The following is an 18,562-nucleotide window of genomic DNA, read 5'->3' as shown; positions in this document are numbered from 1 at the left end:
TTCAGGGGGACCCTTGTTGCTATGGATACCATTCAGTTCTATGCTAAATAAATATTCAAGATACCAGGCCTTGATGCAGATTGTGTCTCTCCATTGGATTTCTTGATGCTGTGGTGTTGAAAGTGATGAGCAGATAGCTATGGTATAAGAACATACAGTGTTATCTAACAAGGGAGCGGCATGACACACAGAATAAGTGAAAAATACAAACATAATCTATATTAACCTTATAATTAATTGTTTACATAGCTCCTACTTGATATATCAAAACATTAGCGATAGCCTCTAATAAGTCTTATATTGATAAGCTCTGCAACTGCAAGTGTAAAAAGGAGTGGATGCATACGTGGGTAGCGGATGGTCATGTAGTTCTCTATATGACATTGGGTGTCTTGAGTTTTGAAGACATGTTCGACACATGCAACCATCAATCAAAATGTCTTTGTGTCTTTGTATGACTTGAAAGAGAAACTATAAAGATGTAACTGATGACAGATCTCAAACATACAAAGAGCCACACCAGTAGCTCTGTGAGGCTGTACAGGTACTATAGGCACAGCGGTGCTTTGAGCTAAATGCTAACATCAGCATGCTAATATACTCACAATGACAATGATAACATGCTAAAGTTAAGCAGGTATAATGTTTACCATGTTCACCCATGGATGTACAATAAGACCTGGATATACAAAGCATTTTCCCCGTAGACCACCATTGTAAAAGAGACGTCTGTAAAACTGTTGACAGGACACCTCAAACTGCAATCAAGGTCAATTATGATTCTTTCTTTGGAGGTTTTATATTTATAAAACTTTCCTCGAGCCGAGAAAAGCGATTTTAAAATCTGTGACATCATCAAAATGTAAAGCCTATGGGCCAGCGGGAGAAACACTACTCTACATATTCAGTGGGCCGCATACCCTGGAAGGAAACCCGGAAGCTAGAAAACGTTTTTGGTGTATACATCAGTCGAGCAACTCTCATTGGAATGAATAGGCGTCATCTTGGGGTCCAGTATCCAGTTTTTATAAAACATCCATGTGTTCACCATCTTAGTGAACCCAAGAAATACCATGAAAGTCAACCTCATGGTGGCGCTAGAGGAAAAGTCAGAGGATTACCAAATTTATTAATACGCATTATCTGGGAACCACAGATGTTTGTACCAAATTTCATGACATTCCATCCAATAATGGCTGAGATAGTTCAGTCTGGACCAAAGTGGTGAACAGACTGACCTGACAACTGACATTGCCATCCCTACAGCCATACCGCTTGCATTGATAAAACTACTAAATATCCACCCAACTGGAGATGTTAAAATCTGGTGCAGCAATTTATTCCTGTTATCTTTTCTGTCTTGTAGAAACTAAGCAAACTATTAAAGCTGTTTAGTTCATTAGTCTGTTTTCCAGGCCCTTTTTTTTCTAGGTGAATAATAGTGATTAGTATCCGTACAAGTTCAAGAATGTGTTTTTGCTCACAGAAATGTGGCTCTCTGGCTAAGTCTCTTAAACTTTCTCTGAAATATTAATGTCCCTGAAAGATCTTATTTTTCAGGAAGCAGAAGCCTATTAGTGTTTTTCTTTGACCTTGTGACATTGCCACATGTATTGCCACCGTAATTATAAGGCTAACAGGGCTCCCTCCATGCATCCATTTCAAAGCCTGAGCGGATGAGGAGTATATGCATTGTTCAGCTGATTTAAATAATTGGTGTGGTTTACTTAAAAGGGTGCCAGAGAGAAAATTATGGTAATGGAATAATTTAAAAGGAAGTTGGAAACAGATAGTAACCCCACCAAAGTCTGTCCTCCTCTCTTTTGTTATGACTTCAGATGAGTTTTGCTCCAAGGAAACTAAATTATCCTTCTCCTGTGAAAAAGAGATGGTCAATGTCGTTTACACACTTGGAGGAGCTTAGCTAGTAAAGCCACTCTCTGAATTTGCACTAAGACTGTGAAACAAATTAACTTTTCTGTGTGATGAGTCCTATTTCTGGGAGTTAATTGCACGTACTAATCCAGACTGTTTTTCTGTGTGTGTGTGTGTGAGTGAGTACAGTAGGTGTGTATGAGTGGAGAATGAAAGTTGTGATACTCTGTTGGTGTGTTTTTATGAGTTGTGTGTGTGTTTGTAGTGAAACAATTACCTTCTACCTGCTTAGCTGTTGTTTTTCTCGAAATGGCAAATGGTGGAAGCAAGTGAAGTGATGATAAAACAATCACTTCCAACCCGTTTATCTCTTTAGTAAATTAAATGAATAAAGGCTATATTATAAAACTCCCAGATGGTAAAAAGTAGAGGATCAACATTTTAATTGAGACAGAATCAGTGAGGTGAATGAGAAATCTGCTTTTAATTATGAGAAGGAAAAAATACTAACTGTACCTGTTGAGTGAGAAAGAGGGGTCGAATTGATATTGATGCTGATCGCTAAAGTTTCATCTTGTCCTAAATGTGTGTTTGTGTCCTTCACAGCTAAGAAGTTTGGAGTCACAGAGGTCCCTATGGAGGCAGTGACATTCATCTCACACGCCACGCAGTCACGACTTCGAACTGTGGTAGAAAAGGTTTCTACCATCGCACAGCACCGACTGGACTCCTGTAAGGTAAGAAGAACGCACACACACACACATACACATACCCACTAAGTAGAGACGTCTAGAGCTGTTGGAGTCATTCAATGCATTTCTTACACCTAATTCATTTCCAAACAGTTTTTTATTGTAACTAGATACGTCAACTTTCACATGTTTTAAAGCTGCTTAGCTTACGAGCTTAGGTACAGCCGACACTGGGGAAAATGAAATATTCAACATGTAAGTGAGTGAGTAAAACTCCAAAGGCAGAGGGCAGGTGGGCAGGATAAAGTTGAAAAGTGTTTTATAGAAATTTCATTACCCTCAATTAATGGCCTCACACTCACAGCAGCCAGTCATCCCACTCTGCTGTGTGTGCTACTTCAGGCATCTGTGGCTCATTAATTGCAGGGTTGGTGGTTCGAACCCTGACTCCTCCTGTCCACATGTCGAAGTGTCCTTGAGCAAGACCTGAACCCCAAGTTGCTCCTGATGGGCAGGCCAGCGCATTACATGTCATCCGCCGCCATCAGTGTGTGAGATTGAACTGTGCACACAGCGAAATCGTGGAAAATGAACGAACATTATCATTTTCTCATCCAAAAACTTTTGGTGTGTTGCCACATTTTTATGAAGTATCATTAAGAGCATCGATAAATATAAGTATCGTTAAAGGTTGACTCCATCTGCGTTCTTTTCCGGGTTTTTCAAATGGAAACGCCCACTCAGCCATTAGCATAAAGCAGTGACATAGGTTTCCAAAGTAAGCTAATCAGTAAGGTTATAAATAATGTGAATGCTAGCATTAGCTTAGTCAACATTAGCTGTGCTAAGTTTGCAAATAAATAAAAGGGTTAATTTGGATTTTTTGAAGTGGAGTTGTATGTACACTCTCGTGTTCTAAAAATTTCTGTTTTTGTCAATGGAGTCTGGTCGCTTTGAAGAGAACGATATGACGGCTTCACTTCTCCGTCAGAAAGGGCTGTCTGACGGCGAGGTATAGCGGCTGTGGACGGGAGCAGCAGAAAAACTTACCTAAAAAAAGGCCCACCTCAAAAAAATCAATATCAGTTTAAGTGTACGCTATATTTAGATTATTTTCACTGCTTTACCTTGCCATCAGACAGCCCTTTCTGACGGGGAACTGAAGCCGTTATATCCCTCTCTTCAAAGCCACCAGACTCCATTGACACAAACAGTAATTTTACCTCGAAGTTGCTAGTCTGCCGCTGCATCGATTGGTTAGTTTGTTTATATTATTGTGTGACTTTTCGGATTCGAATGTGGCGTCCACAGCAATACATTTAGCTACTGTGCTATTACTCTTGTCTGCTTCCCCAAAGTGGGAGCGTGCCGACCACTATCTGTAGGTAATGCACTGACTACGGATAAGGATATATGTAGCAACGTCATCATATAGAATATTCACTCGAGTTCGTGAAGAAACTTCATCAGGACATTCAAGCGCACACATACTTAAACACACAAACTCGAATACGGGCTTATATGCTCCAACATTCCCACACAGACACACAGTGGCATGCACACACATGCACTTTTATCTGTCTCACGCATAAACTCACAGACAAAAATGCAAGTGTACCACTAATATAAACACATAAAAGTTAATATGAAAAGTCTTCTTTTTTTTTACCTTTAAGTTGATAAACAGGAGAGCGCAGACTTCTCAGTCAGTCAGCCAAAACTTGAGGTGTAAAAGAACTTCTGAGTGCTCGTCTGCGACGTACACCTGCGTGCTTTTCTCGTTATTGGTGGCTTTATCTCTCGTAGCCCTTGAATGCAACTATATAACCACATTTAATTGGTGTACATTAAAGCACAAATCCATCTCGACTGCGAGCCTAAATCTTGGCGTTGTTGGGAGAACAGTGGGGGAACTTTGAAAATGTGTTTTTCCCTGACACCAAGAAGGGAGGAAGAGGGGGAGGGAGGAAGAGCATCGCTACAGCTGTCCCCATCTTGTTTGGTGCTTCTTCTTCTATTCGTTCTTTCTGTTCCTTTTTTGTGGTTTTGTAAATGAGGTGTGTGTGAGAGAGAGGCACGGAGCTCTGTGAAGCCACTCTGTTGACATCAGCGGGAAAAAAAAAGAGAAAAGACCAAAAGACAAAGCGGCCTTAAAGAGCAACCGGGCTTCGTCAGCGGCGGCAGGAGCTACGGCAAGAGTGCAGGCTCAGCGCTGCAACAAAGAGGAGGGAGGCTGGATGAGAGAGAGAAAGAGGGTGGGGGGGTGGAGGGGTGCTGGCGAGGAGCCTCCTCTGATGTGTCTTTGTGCTCTGTGCCACCCAGCGTCTCTCATCCACACAAACCTGACACACACACACACAGATAGAGAAGAGAGTGATATAGAAATAAAGTGCAAGAGGAGAACAGAGCTGCAGAGGAGACATACACACACAAACATGTGAAATAAGTAATTATCCTATTAACTTTTGATGACCTACAAAAGTTGTTTTCACACTTGCCTTTCCATCTCCCAAGTGGGAGGCGAATGCGCCATGCGCAAAGAGAAGCGTCGCCTTTAAATAGAAAAAGTTAGTGTATGTTCAAGTGTGTTGTTGTGATCAGACCGCTGGTGTTCCAGACGTCTTAAAGTTGGTTTAACCAAATGTGCAGTTAATGATGAAGGTATATTTATGATTATCAGCAGGGAATGCCAGACTTATTTGTTATAATCTTTATTTGTAATCATAGATTTATTTGTATTTATTTATTTTTTTGTGACATTTGCCTTTATGTGAGAGTGTAAATGGGGGGAGAGAGAGAGAGAGGGGTATCACATGCAACAAAGGTCCTAAAGCTGCAGTCGAACCCGGGACGTTGTGGTAATGTGACGTGTGCTGTAACCACTCGGCTACAAAGGTGCTCTGTAATCATTGATTTTAATGGTGATGGTAGTCTGTTATTCTTTTCGTCCAGTCGATGAATGCATACAATAAATCACACCTGGACAAAGTGTTTTATTCCGCTATTTCCCAATAGCTGGTAATTTATTCAATACATTTCCAGGAAAAGAATACAAAGTTAATTGATATGCTTTATTTCCATGTCTGTTGATAAATAGATCATAATTAGCAAATAATTTCTTTTAAAATTTGTTAAAAAAACCTTCCTGAATCATTACATTAGCTACCTGGTTACAGCTGTGTAGACAATAAATCACACAATGGTGAGATTTGTGTCTGATCAGAAGTGTCTTCTATTAGTTTTGGTTTTCCACCTCAGATGAAGAGCAGCGCACAACCGCTTCTCAAGCATAAGAGCCCTTTTTTAACAATTATATGCTATTTTAGCATATAATTATTAAATAATTTTGAGGTAAATTTGGCAGTAAATCCAAAGAAATTTCAAATAGGTTACTTTCTAATTACCATGAAAGTGTTACCAAGTGTTTTATTAATTTGATATAAAAAATGTATTTAAGTTTTACAAAAAAAAATACTAACTTGAAAATTGAGAGAAAGCTACCTATACATTGTTTTTAGGAAATTCTTATAATGAGGACTGACCCATGTATATTCTCAAGCATGCTTAATTATGATCACGCACATCTTGTCAAACTTTTCTTTGTCAGTTTGCTCTCTACCTGTCTCTCCTCTCTGTGCGTCCTCTTAGTTCAGAAGCCTGTTTCCATATAGTGCCACTGTGCAGTAGTACTGAAACAAGTAGTTGATTATTCAATGAGTCAATCGACAGAAAATTGATCAGCAACACGTTTATTTGTCTTTTGTTCAAGCAAAATGGCCAAATTACTGGTCCCAGCTTGCTGCTTTTCTCTGTTGTATATCATTTTAAATTGAATATCTTTATGCTTATGACTGTTGGCCATGCAAAAGAAGTCATTTGAAGACGTCCCCTTGGGCTCTGCCAGACTGTGCTGGGCGGTATAGACAATTTTCTGACTCATAATACAGTAAATAATCAATAAAACAGAAAAATTAAAGGATTAATCGATAATGAAGATAATCATTAGTTGCAGACTAAAAAGAAAGAACTGAACTGTTTATTCATCTACTGTTCAGCACTATTACAGTATTTACTATTTTGCTACTAAAAGTTTTGTGGCCACATACATTTTTTGGTTTGACTCATCTTGCCAAACTTCAAGGAAGGGGAGTTTCTAAATTTTCTGTCATTGATGTCTGACAAATATTCTACCACCATACTCTGTGCTTTGGGTGAAATCGATGTTCTAGCAATTATTTACTCTATTTTTGGTTTCGAGATAATTTAGTAGATGGACTGAGGGCCGCCCTGAAGTTCTGATATATGTGCCCAAAGCCTCAGAAGCAGCCACTGAATGGGACTTGTAGCTTTTTTTTTCAACAGTTGCAGTGATTTTCTCTCTATCTCCTTGTCAGGATGATGAGTGCTACGAGCAGTCTGCAGACGTTCGCTCTCAGCTGCGCTTCTTCGAGCAGCTGGAAAGGATGGAAAAGCAGAGGAAGGACGAGCAGGAGAGAGAGATCCTGTTGAAAGCCGCTAAAGTAAGTTATTGTCACCTCACCATCCTACTGTGTGTGTGTGTGTGTGTGTGTGTGTGAGAGAAAGAGAGACAGTTGTTATGTCCCCGTGCAACAGTGTGTTTTTGTGTACTGCTGCTGTGTGTATGTGTGTGCGTGTTGCTCTGACAGATGAATTAGAGTGTGACACCAGTGGATGAAGCGACCTCCCTGCGTCCTCCCAGGCTCCTGGCCCCAGGCCTCCTCTGTCCTGGCTCTTCCTCACCGGACACAGCGAGGAGGGGGGACCTCGTACACTACGCAACTCCCATGCACAATTCAGCCGACACACACACTCACCCACCCCCGTGTACAACCTGCACAACATCCCTCTATCACAAGCCTTGACAGCTCAGCTGAAACAGAGCATCAGTTTAAAAACAAAGAGTACAGATTTCTCAGAGTGCCAGCATGTTTTTTGTTTTATCAAGCTATCTATCAATATACTGTATACAACTGAATATATGTTGCTCCAAACATCTGGTGTCAAGCAGGCTTTTACCAGGAAAATTGCATTGTGCACAAAAAGTATTGCATCTTTCCAAAAGCAGCAACAGAGATTTGTTTGGAACAAACTGCATTAGTAATCAAGAACAGAGATAGATGATTTCTTTAAACTAACAAATCCAATGAAAAGCCTCATAATACCGGCTGCACTGTTTAATTTAGAGGTAGTTTTTAGAGACAGCACAAATACGCTACAGCAACGTATCCTCATATCTTACAAAAAAGTTATTCCTCATTTTTTGTGCTTTTTCCTATGAATGTCCAGCAACACATTTCAATTTCTGCTTGTAACATGCATACAGTCTTTTCAAAATAAACTTCGGTCTTCACAGGGAAACAACTTGGTTAGGTTTAGGCAACAAAACTACTTAGTTTGATTTAGGAAAATAATTTCTCGTAGGTATACAGTAGCTACAAATGGTGTATGAGAACAGCCTGACTACAGTAATAACCGTTTAGTACCAAAGATATATATATATATAAAGTTGATTACAACTTTAAGCAATAAGAAGTGTTATGATTTCCTGTCCAAACTATCTCTGATTGTCATTGTATGTTAGGTGGCAATCAGAAAAAAAAAATCATTGTCTAACCAGATGCCTCATTTGCACAAGTTTTCTGGCTTTGGCGGAGTAGTAGTGTGCACTGCGTCTTAAAGGTACAGTGTGTACGATTTGGTGGCATCTAGTGGTGTGGTTGCAGATTGCAACCAACTGAGCACCCCTCCGCTCATTCCTCCCTTTCCAAGACTGCGGTAACGCGAGCTGCCGAGTGCAAAACCGTGGTAACGCAGTTCGCCTCGCTCAGAGGCCATCCATACCATAATAACACTACTTTAGGAGCAACAGAAATCAGACGGCGGCTGGCGGTACCACGGTTTTGTGCTCTGTGGCTCACGTTACCGCAGTTTCACAAGTGTGTCGGAGAACTACGGTGGCCTTCAGGTAACGTAAAAACATGAAAGGCTCTCTCTAGAGCCAGTGTTTGTTTTGTCTGTTCTGAGCTACTGTAGAAACATGGAGGAGAAACATGGAGGAGCAACATGGCGGATTCCGCCAGAGAACCCTCTCCCTATATAGATACAAACGGCTCATTCTAAGCTAACGAAAACACAACGATTCTTAGTTTCAGGTGATTATACACTAATGAAAACATAGTTATGAATATTATATTCCATTTCTGCCAATAGATCACCCCGAAATGTTACACACTGTTCCTTTAACTGTTACACAAATCGTTTCAAACACAATCCTAACTACAGCCGATACTTTCCCTGAATCTTGAATAATGGTATTGGCTAATTCATGGGCCTGTAATAAGTATATATCCAATAAAGAAAAATCAAATTGCCGGCCAACATTTCAACAGTTACCAGATGCTAACACCTACATTACTAAACCACCTGGAATATATTATATATTAATATTAAATAACACACCTTAGCATTTTTACTAGCTATTGTATAAGGCTACAGTGGGTGAAAAGGTTGTGTTTTATGTAACTCCTTATAACGTTTCAGTTACACGGTGCAAATAGAATTCAATTGCAAAAACTACAAGAAACTTTAAAAAAATGGCCAGCAGTAATGTAAAGTTATGTGGTTTGTAATAACTATGGTATGGTGTATATCACTGGTATAGTCATTTAGTCCCAATATAGAGAGTGTCTATACATTTTATATACATCTTTTTATTCAAGGGCGTAAGTGACCTTTTGTCCTAGAAAAATATTGCAAATTGTTGCATACTATAGGAGTCTCTTTTACCCAGCTGATAGATTGATCACAGTTGCACAAAACTCCTGACTCAATAAGACACGTGGAAGAGGAATACCTGCGCTAACTTTGGAAGAAAGTATTAAAACCACTTATTTCCAACAGAGTCCTTGCTTTGTTACCCATCCACCATTCTGATCTCGTCTCTGTACATGTAGAGACATTTGTTTATCAGTTAAAAAAAGGTCTTCAAATTTGGAAAGATCACCACTGACCAAAAAAAAAGAGAGAATCTTTTGCAAATGAAAATGCCTCGCGGTGCGACATTAGCAGAAAGCTAGGTTAATTTAATTAATTTTGAATGGAGCAAATGTCCCACAGTAAAGATTCTCATTGCGGCACACCTCACTGTCTTAATTGCATTATTACGCTCCGGTCCTGCCATGCAGGATATTAGAAAATCCTCTAGTTGATGAACACTGGCCACCAAACCTCATGACCTGTCTGTTTTTTCCTTTTAGCAGAAACCAGATAGCCTCGCTCCTGGTTGTGAAAAAAGACATTGCCTCAGCAGGAAAACGACACCGTGAAGTGTGTTGTTAAAAAAATGAATAGTGACGCTTTTATGTCCTCTGTCAGTGGCCGGTTCTACATGGCTGAACAGCGTAATCTTTTCTTTCTTTTACTGTGAACAGTTCTCTTCATTAACAGGATTAGTGAAAAACGTTTGCAAATGTAGCCAAGTTGTTGTTGGAAGGGCTTACCTCGGGGCTGTTTGGATTACATGAGCATCGTTGAGGATAGTTTGACTTCACCTCAGAGACATGTCTATGGCTTTTTGGTGCCTGTTGCCATGGCGTTTCAGTTCAAGCAGAAGTTTGGAGAGCAAATCTTCTTTCCTAATGATAGTACAATATATTACACCACCACACTGCCTGATAACATACTAGTACTTTTTCTTCTCCTATTTAATCATGCATGTTAAATCTATTTCTATATTACTGTGTGGACACAAGCATATTCATCACATCAGTTGTATCAGATCATTGGCTCTGATCTGATCTGATTACTGATTATCCTTTCTTTTAATTTATTTTTAACATTTTTTTTGTTTATTTTTCTTACTCCTAATGCAAACTGTCAAACCTATGTCATGTTTTGACATTTGTTGTTGAAAAATACAAAAAAAGAGTCTCTTTACCATAGACTGTATATAAGAAGTGGATGTAGTCACCGTGACGTCACCCATTAGTTTGTGTTTTTTTGCAACCAGAAATGACATGAGAGGGTGGAGCTAAGTACAACCGAACGCTGAAGAAAGCATTTTAGGCGACCAAAAATGTTAGAATTAACTTTCATGACCTAAAAACACACTTTGAAAGTGTCAAAATTCTAAGACGAAAACACGGACAACTCCCAGACCAGACAACGCCGTGGTAGCGACCTGTCAAACACAAGGTAGCCACGCCCTAAAGCATACTCCGCTTTATGGTCTATTTGACTTTAAATGGGACCATAATTTACTAAATGAACATCATGCTGTATTGAAGAAGACTTGAAACTAGCGATTGAGACCATAAACTCATGTTTACAATGTTTACTGAGGTAATAAATCAAGTGAGAAGTAGGCTCATTTTCTCATAGACTTCTATACAATCAGACTTCTTTTTGCAACCAGAGGAGTCGCCCCCTGCTGGCTATTAGAAAGAATGCAAGTTTAAGCCACTTTAATTTTCATAACCGGTTGCCCACTGCTTTTTTATTCACATTCTCCATTTTAGGCCAACCAGTATAGAGGGAGAAATCCATCACTGAATACATCATAAACCTCAAAACTCCATAATGTTATGCAGCCTGAAGACATATTGCATAATCTCGCTTTTTCTCGACAAACATACAACACTTCTGCTCTCCTATTTAAAAACAGATGTAAGGTTGATTGATTATTGGCTATTTGTAAAGTGTGTGATTTGCTTTACTAAAATTTTTAAAGCAAATGAGAAAAACCACTATGATAAATAAATGTATCAGTGACTACTGTAAGAGGAGTGATAGGAGTAGAAGTTTCACCATCTGGACTTAATATTTGGGAGAATATATTGACAGAATATTAACTTTTTTCTCTCTCCACATACAACCCACAGCTAAATGAACCAAGTACAACCCTCTGGGGGCTTTCAAAAATACATCTGGGCAACGATAGAGAGCCAACCGACCAAGTAAAAGTAGACAAAACTTTGTGAAAAAAAAAATCATCACAAAATAACTCCTGGAATATGATCACCATCACAGATTGATCATATGCTGTAGAACACTGTAGCATGGAGGTTTTTCTTTATTATTTAAGTACAGTATATTCCACTGTGCCAAACCCAACAGAGCTTGTCGGCATCGACTACCCGGTCCTCTTCTCCCCTCTGCTCTCTCCTGTAAGTGGGGAAACCAGGGCAGCTGACAGAGGAGATGTAGAGCATGCCAGTGGCACCGCTGCCCTTTTGTAAACAGTCCATCTGTACCAACCCCTCCCACTCCTCCGCCCCTCTGCCACCCACCTCCCCGCCCGCCTGTCCGCCTGCCTGCCCGCTTCTCTCCTGCTCGAGCGCCCGCTAATTTGACCTCTTGAATAAGAAACCCGCTAACATATTCCCCTCCACCCCCGTCCTCTCTCCTCCTCCTCCTCCCTTCACAACAAGCCCTCCCCTTCCTCGACGCCGTCCATTTAGAATATGACTCAAGTCTTGAGGGATGCTCTGGCCGACCAGAGGGCGAACACATTAGTCTTAGTTGAGATACCGACCAGTACGTGAACCGCCTGATATATTTAAAGCCAATTAGCAGGAAGGCTATGAGGAGCATCCATAAGGCGGAGAGGATGAGGAGAGGAAGGGGAGGAAGGGAGGCAGAGGGTCGAGGCCCAGCGCTAAGTCTGATTGATTCAGTATTGGAAGGCGATATTAACCAAAATAGATATTAATACTCTATGATCTATAGAGTTTACTATAAAATATATTCATATTCAATGTTTGCTTACACGATATACCCTTTGAAATGTGTTAGTGAATAAAAGAAAACAATATCGGACAATAAGGGAAAGATATATTTTTGCACAAAAATGTTTTTTCATGAACCCCCTGACCTAATTCAGTAAAAATAATACTACACAGATTACATCCAGATCCCAACAAAATAGCAACACCCAGTTAGTGTGTGTAGTACCATAATCTGCCGTATTGCCTGCAGTGGTCAGCCGTACATGTACATTTGGCTGTGTGGTGAAGGATTCCCAGGGACAAGCACATTCACCCAGATCTTGGCTGCTGATTAAAATAGAAGTGCTGTGTTGTTACGCCAGGGACACACACACACACACACACAGCAGCGGATAGCCACACTGGCTCACAGTGACACACACACAGCCACCGCCACTGATACTCACCAACATCCTTTGCCCTGTGTGTGTCTGTGTGACTGTGTGTGTCTGTGTGTGTGTGTGTGTGTGTGTGTGACTATGTGTGTGTGTGCTGGCTCCTGCAGAATTTTTAATAACCTCTTTTGATTAGAATCCCCCTCCAGCGGCTTATTTAGGGCTGGATTTGGAGCGGGTTTAAAGGCCACCACCCCCCGGGGGGCGCTCCATTGCACTTCTCTGAATTCAAATACGATGTCCTTGACACCTCTGTATCCTGTTCCCATTTTGCACTATTTTTGCTGCAGCAGCAACAGATGAGTAGCGAGGGGGGGCGGGGGAGGTGGACTCCTTAAACCAGCTGTTAACCTGTGTTTCCCCCCCCCTTTTTACTCCACAGAGTCGCTCCAGGCAAGAGGACCCAGAGCAAGCTCGACTGAAACAGAAAGCTAAGGAGGTAAGCTGCTGCGGAGATCATTACCCTTGACATTTCCCCCGACTCGGGCGTATTAATTTTTCATGCCTCACTACATATGTAATGCCATTTAAAGTCGGACTTAAAAAAGTTTGAGGAATTATTCGCGCCGATTGATGCCCATGTGTGGAAAATGATTTTTCTGCATACCAAAGACACCCTCCACTTCCTTCACCCCCCCAACCCCCGACCCCCGTCTTTTTCTTTTCTTCGTCTATTTGAACCTTTCATCTCGTTTGAATTTTGACTAACTGCTGATCATTGAGCTCCTCCTTTTCTTGGTCAACGGGATATCAGGGGAAGGATATACAGTTGTAACTGTAGTTGCCTTTCTAGGTTTATTCTGCATTTTCTAATCTCAGTCCTTTTTTTGTTAATGATATTTGTTAATGCCATTCTGTTGTAAAACACCACTATACTATACAGAGGTGGGACCAATTTATTGTTTTGGAAGTCACAAATAAGTCTAAGTCAAGACTGACAAGTCCTAAGTCCTAAACCTTAAGTTTTGAGTCCTAAACAAGTAATAATGTTCTTTTCACCAAATGCAATAACATTTTAACAACAGAGTAATAATATATTTAATTTACAAAAATCATGAATGCTTTTTAAAAATAGTATTTATTCTAAGGCTATCATTCAATTAAAATATTTATTCGCGATTAATCGCATGATTGTCCATGATTAATCGCAAATAATCATTTTTTAAATCTGTTCAAAATGTACCTTAAAGGGAAATTTTTCAAGTATTTAATACTTGTATCAACATGGGAGTGGGCAAATATGCTTCCTTTATTAACGACACAAAACAACGACAAATATTGTCCAGAAACCCTCACAGGTACTGCATTTAGCATTAACAATATGCTCAAATCATAACATGGCAAACTGAAGCCCAACAGGCAACAACAGCTGTCAGTGTGTCAGTGTGCTGACTTGACGATGATTTGCCCCAAACTGCATGTGATACCATTGTGTGAGCATGTCTGTAAAGGGGAGACTCATGGGTTCCCATAGAACCCATTTTCATTTACATATCTTAAGGTCAGAGGTCAAATGACCTCTTTGCTATGTCCTTCGCTACAAACTAGTACGACATGGTTGGTACCAATGGATGGTGCAGGTTTTCTAGTTTTATATGATGCCAGTATCTTCACTCTGGCCTTATAACTGAGCCTGCTACAACCTAAAAATCTGAAGTTGCATTAATGCGTTATGGAAATTAGTGATGTTAAAACGAATTTGCGTTATTATCGCTTTAACTTTGACAGCCCTAATTAAAACAAGTTTATTTAAAAAAAAAAGTGTGACTGAACTTTGTCATAAAAAACAATCTGGGGAATTAGGTGTTGACGTTTTAAATAACATACTTTTTTTTGTTTGGGCCTTGGGGGGAAGGTATCAAGTATTTTCAAGTCAAAAAGCTCAAGTCCAAGTCGAGTTGCAAGTTTTTTTTTCAAGTCATCAAATTTGAGAGTTGTCCATAGTCCACACCTCTGATAATATCTGTCTCTCTAGTTATGACTTAAAAGAGAACAAAAAAACCTGTTCTTGTCACATCTCTTTGGAAAAGAGTCAAATTTGCAACAATAATTCAGTAATAACATAAAAAAAGCAAGTGAATGGTGAGTGAGGGTCTTAGATACCAATTCATGCTCTGCATTAACTTCTCCTACTACAAAGGAATAAAAGGAATTATTTCCTTCTTCAAGCAATAGGCTAAGGCACAACACATAGAGTTGCACATTGTGTTTTACTGATGTAGCGCACTTCTGTTGGCGCTACGCTGCTATATCCTCCTTACTTTAAGTGCAGGTTCTGTATATGTCAAAATTCCCAGTGGACCCAGGGAAGTAGACCAGTCTTCTTAGTCTTCTTTTAGTGGTTGGTTGATGTTGTTTACGCAAACGCAATAGTTCTGTCACGGTGGAAGTTTGCATTCTCGTTTTTCACTTTGTTTACTCCAGAATAACTTCACTGGGTGCTTTTTCAGTCCTCGCCGTGCTAACGGGGATCAAGAGGATTGTCTTGAGCTTCCGTAGAGTAGTCTGAGTAGGCGGGAGGATAAAACAGGCACCAGTCACCTGTTGTTGTTGTTGTTGATGTAGAACTTAAGGAGCAGATGTGGTTTCTTTTAAGTTGTCTTTTATTCATCCAGGTAAAGTTTACTGAGCTCGTATGCACTTTTCTTACCAACATCTAAATTCGTACTCGCAGTTCTACAATTTTCCACCTGACAGCTCCCCAGTAAAACTACCACTGTCTGTTAATGTTGGCCATTTACATTTTCACTGTAAATGCCTTGCTCAAGGGCAGCTCAGTATTGTTGTTTGAAGTATTAAGGATTTTCTTAGCCAGTCTGTTGTGCTGAACTTGTGACCTTCAAGTGACAAGTGGACTTCTCTCACCGCCGGCTACTGGCAGCGCTCTGTCTTTTCTCTGCATCTCTCCCGGACATTTCTTTCTAGCAACAGCGAGCCCGGCTGCAGTTTAGAACATTCACACTACATCTCAGCCTACCCATAAGCCCCACATATGCAAATGAAGCAGCGTAATAGGCAGCGCGATAGGTTCGCCCCCAGGGGCCATGTGATCAAAGCGGATCTCCTCCCTGTTAAGTGGCAGTCCGCTCGTCATCTGGATACGGCCAGATTAGCGCCTTGCGAGGAGACGCCCGCGCGCACGTGTGCACATTTTCATTTTCAGCTGGAATTTTAAGAAGAAGGTGGTTTGGAAAATTGTTACTTTATGTAATGCTTTCTCCCGCTAGATAGAAGCGAGGAAGACTCACAACCCCCCCAACTGCCCCCACACACACACACACACACCCCTCTTCCACCCTCCCTCACCTCTTTCTTTTTTTGCTTAATGGCCGTCGTTTCTCAGCCCCCGTGCCTCTCCGGTTTTCATCACCTGAGTTGGCTGTTTGTGTCACTGCGGAGTCTGTCGGCAGCTCACACATCTGTGCAAATTTCATCAGGATAATGAGCCCGAGCTACTCTTCCAGGCGACGACGGGCAGAGGAGCCAGCCTCTCTTTAAGCCCCTCTCCCTGATCACGCACACACAAACAAAATAACCACCACCACCAAAACAATCATCATTTTGGAGAGATGGAATTAAAGCGTGTTATATACTCGAACCGAGTGTCGGCGTGTAAACTGAGCAGGCACATGATTTGTTTTTAAAAAGGCAGGTACAGTGTGTTGTGGAACTATTGTTGCGGTCTTGAGTCTAGTCTAGTCTGACGACCAGGTATTAATCCATGACCAGCAAATGAATGGTATGAATCGTCAAGCTCAGGCTGAATGTCTTGTCAAGTCAATTTCATTTACTTAGCCCGAAATCACAAATTTGCCTCAAAGAGCTTTATAATCTGTACAGCGTCTCCATCCTTAGACCAGCGATTTAGAGGAAGGAAGAACTCCACGGAAAAAAGGGAGAAACTCTCTTTCAATGTGTATCCGTGATCCTTCGGTGAAAGTGTTTTTTGTCCAAGAAAGTGATATCACTTACACCCTGTAGATCCACACAGGCCACATAATAGGTGCTTGAATGGCAATTAACTCACTAGCATTGCTCACGGTCTCTCTTTTAGCCTGATAACATAACAGAATTATTAGTTCTCACCTTTTCACAGTCCATAAAGGTTAATACTGTGACAAAAAGGGCAGGTTAGTAAAAAATACAAAATAAAAGTTTAGATTAGACAGATTGTTTCCTCACGACCTAAAAGGTGGACCTCTGAGTCAGTATACCAGTGGGTTCCCCCACCTTTCCTTATCAATACTGGCCAGATCACTGTGAATATGTTGTTCACATTCCCCAGAGGATAAATCCCAATGTTTTTGTCATCCCTTTATCTTTCCTTTAGTGCAACTATCAGGTGAAAATGTTCACTTGTAAACAAGATTTTAAGAATCAAATAGGCAGATCGCCATGACATTCACTGGTCACATTCATGCTCCCCAGCAGATAAAATCTTTATATTGTGGACAATCCATGAGCTTTCTGCTTGTGCCACCCATTGGGCTACACCTCCGGGCCTGAAAAGTGAAGACAATGCGGAAGTGCCTTAAACTTGCATTCTTTCTAATATCCAGCAGGGGGCGACTCCTCTGCAAAAAGAAGTCTGATTGTATAGAAGTCTATGAGAAAATGATCCTACTTCTCACTTGATTTATTACCTCAGTAAACATTGTAAACATGAGTTTATGGTCTCAATCACTAGTTTCAAGTCTTCTTCAATACAGCATGATGTTCATTTAGTAAATTATGGCCCCATTTAGAGTCAAATAGACCATAAAGCAGGGGATGCTTTAGGGCGTGGCTACCTTGTGATTGACAGGTCGCTACCACAGCGTTGTCCGATTTAGGAGTTGTCACAGTTTGTTTTCTGTTCATGAAAGTTAACTAACCTTTTGGTCGTCTTATTCAGCGTTCGGTTGTACTTGGCTCCACGCTCCTGTTGCACTTCTGGTTGCAAAATACCAAGATGGCGACGGCCAAAATGCCGAACTCTTAACAGGCTTCCCAACGGCCGTCCACAAACCAATGGGTGACGTCACGGTAACTACGTCCACTTCTTATATCCAGTCTATGGTGCCACCCTCAGGCCAAAACTGTGGACACAACATATTTCACAATATTACAGGCAAATGAAGTTGCCATGAAGTTCACAGAGCAGATTTATGGTCCCAAGGGGATAAAACCTCTGATTCAATGGTCTCAGGATAAACGTTTAATTACAATATTAGACCCCAAAATACCACAATGTTTTTGTCCAATAGCGTTATATTGAGGGGTAATGAACATTGTAGGATCTAGGTGTCACTAGCTGGGCTTTCGGGTTTTAGTCGTAGCCATGCATCTAATTGTGTGTCTGTATTTTCACCTGCAACTTAACCCGCAACCTCATCACCAGCAGAGCAGGCTGGACAGATAGATGCTGACAGAGGTTTTGCATGAGAGAGAGAGAGAGAGAGAGGCAGAGCGGTCTAGCGCCCCTGTTTCCTCCATTCACTACCATTTGGCCGAAAGGTCAGATGGGCTATTTCAAAAATGCCCCCAGTGAAAATCAATGGGCAAATCGTGGAGCTCAGTTCCTGTTTGTTGTTGTTGTTGGTGGTGGGTCTGTGTGTTCTGTCTGTTCCATCACTGAGGCAGGAGGCCAGGCAATGCCTAATCATCGAGAGAGAGAGGGAAGGAGACAGAGAGACAGAGACAAAGAGATGGAGAGAAAAGGAGACTTTGGGGGCAGGGGGGAGAAAGACGGGGGAGGCAGAGAGAGATAGAGAGGGAGTTAAGGCCAGTAGAGATACATCACGATGTCAGACACACAGACACACCGCAGCCACAG

The 18,562-nt window shown here is 41.0% G+C and overlaps 1 protein-coding gene across 5 annotated transcripts in view; it reads left to right on the top strand.

The window, feature by feature from the left end:
• The window catches only part of LOC119476974 (transcription initiation factor TFIID subunit 4-like), a 96,410-nt gene that overhangs the window by 36,051 nt on the left and 41,797 nt on the right, over positions 1–18,562 (top strand). For 3 of the 5 annotated variants that reach the window (XM_037750724.1, XM_037750711.1, XM_037750719.1), the window contains 3 exons: positions 2,482–2,612; positions 6,962–7,087; positions 13,130–13,186. In XM_037750724.1, coding sequence (XP_037606652.1) covers positions 2,482–2,612; positions 6,962–7,087; positions 13,130–13,186 — 314 coding nt within the window. Of the gene's footprint in view, positions 1–2,481; positions 2,613–2,993; positions 3,191–6,961; positions 7,088–7,234; positions 8,177–13,129; positions 13,187–18,562 lie in introns of those variants that run through there. The other 2 variants (XM_037750733.1, XM_037750741.1) reach the window with 2 other exon arrangements.

The sequence above is a fragment of the Sebastes umbrosus genome, chromosome 2, assembly GCF_015220745.1.
Source record: "Sebastes umbrosus isolate fSebUmb1 chromosome 2, fSebUmb1.pri, whole genome shotgun sequence".
NCBI classification, from domain to species: domain Eukaryota; kingdom Metazoa; phylum Chordata; class Actinopteri; order Perciformes; family Sebastidae; genus Sebastes; species Sebastes umbrosus.
Note: the sequence above shows the minus strand (reverse complement) of the source record. Positions and strands in the feature narration are given on the sequence as shown.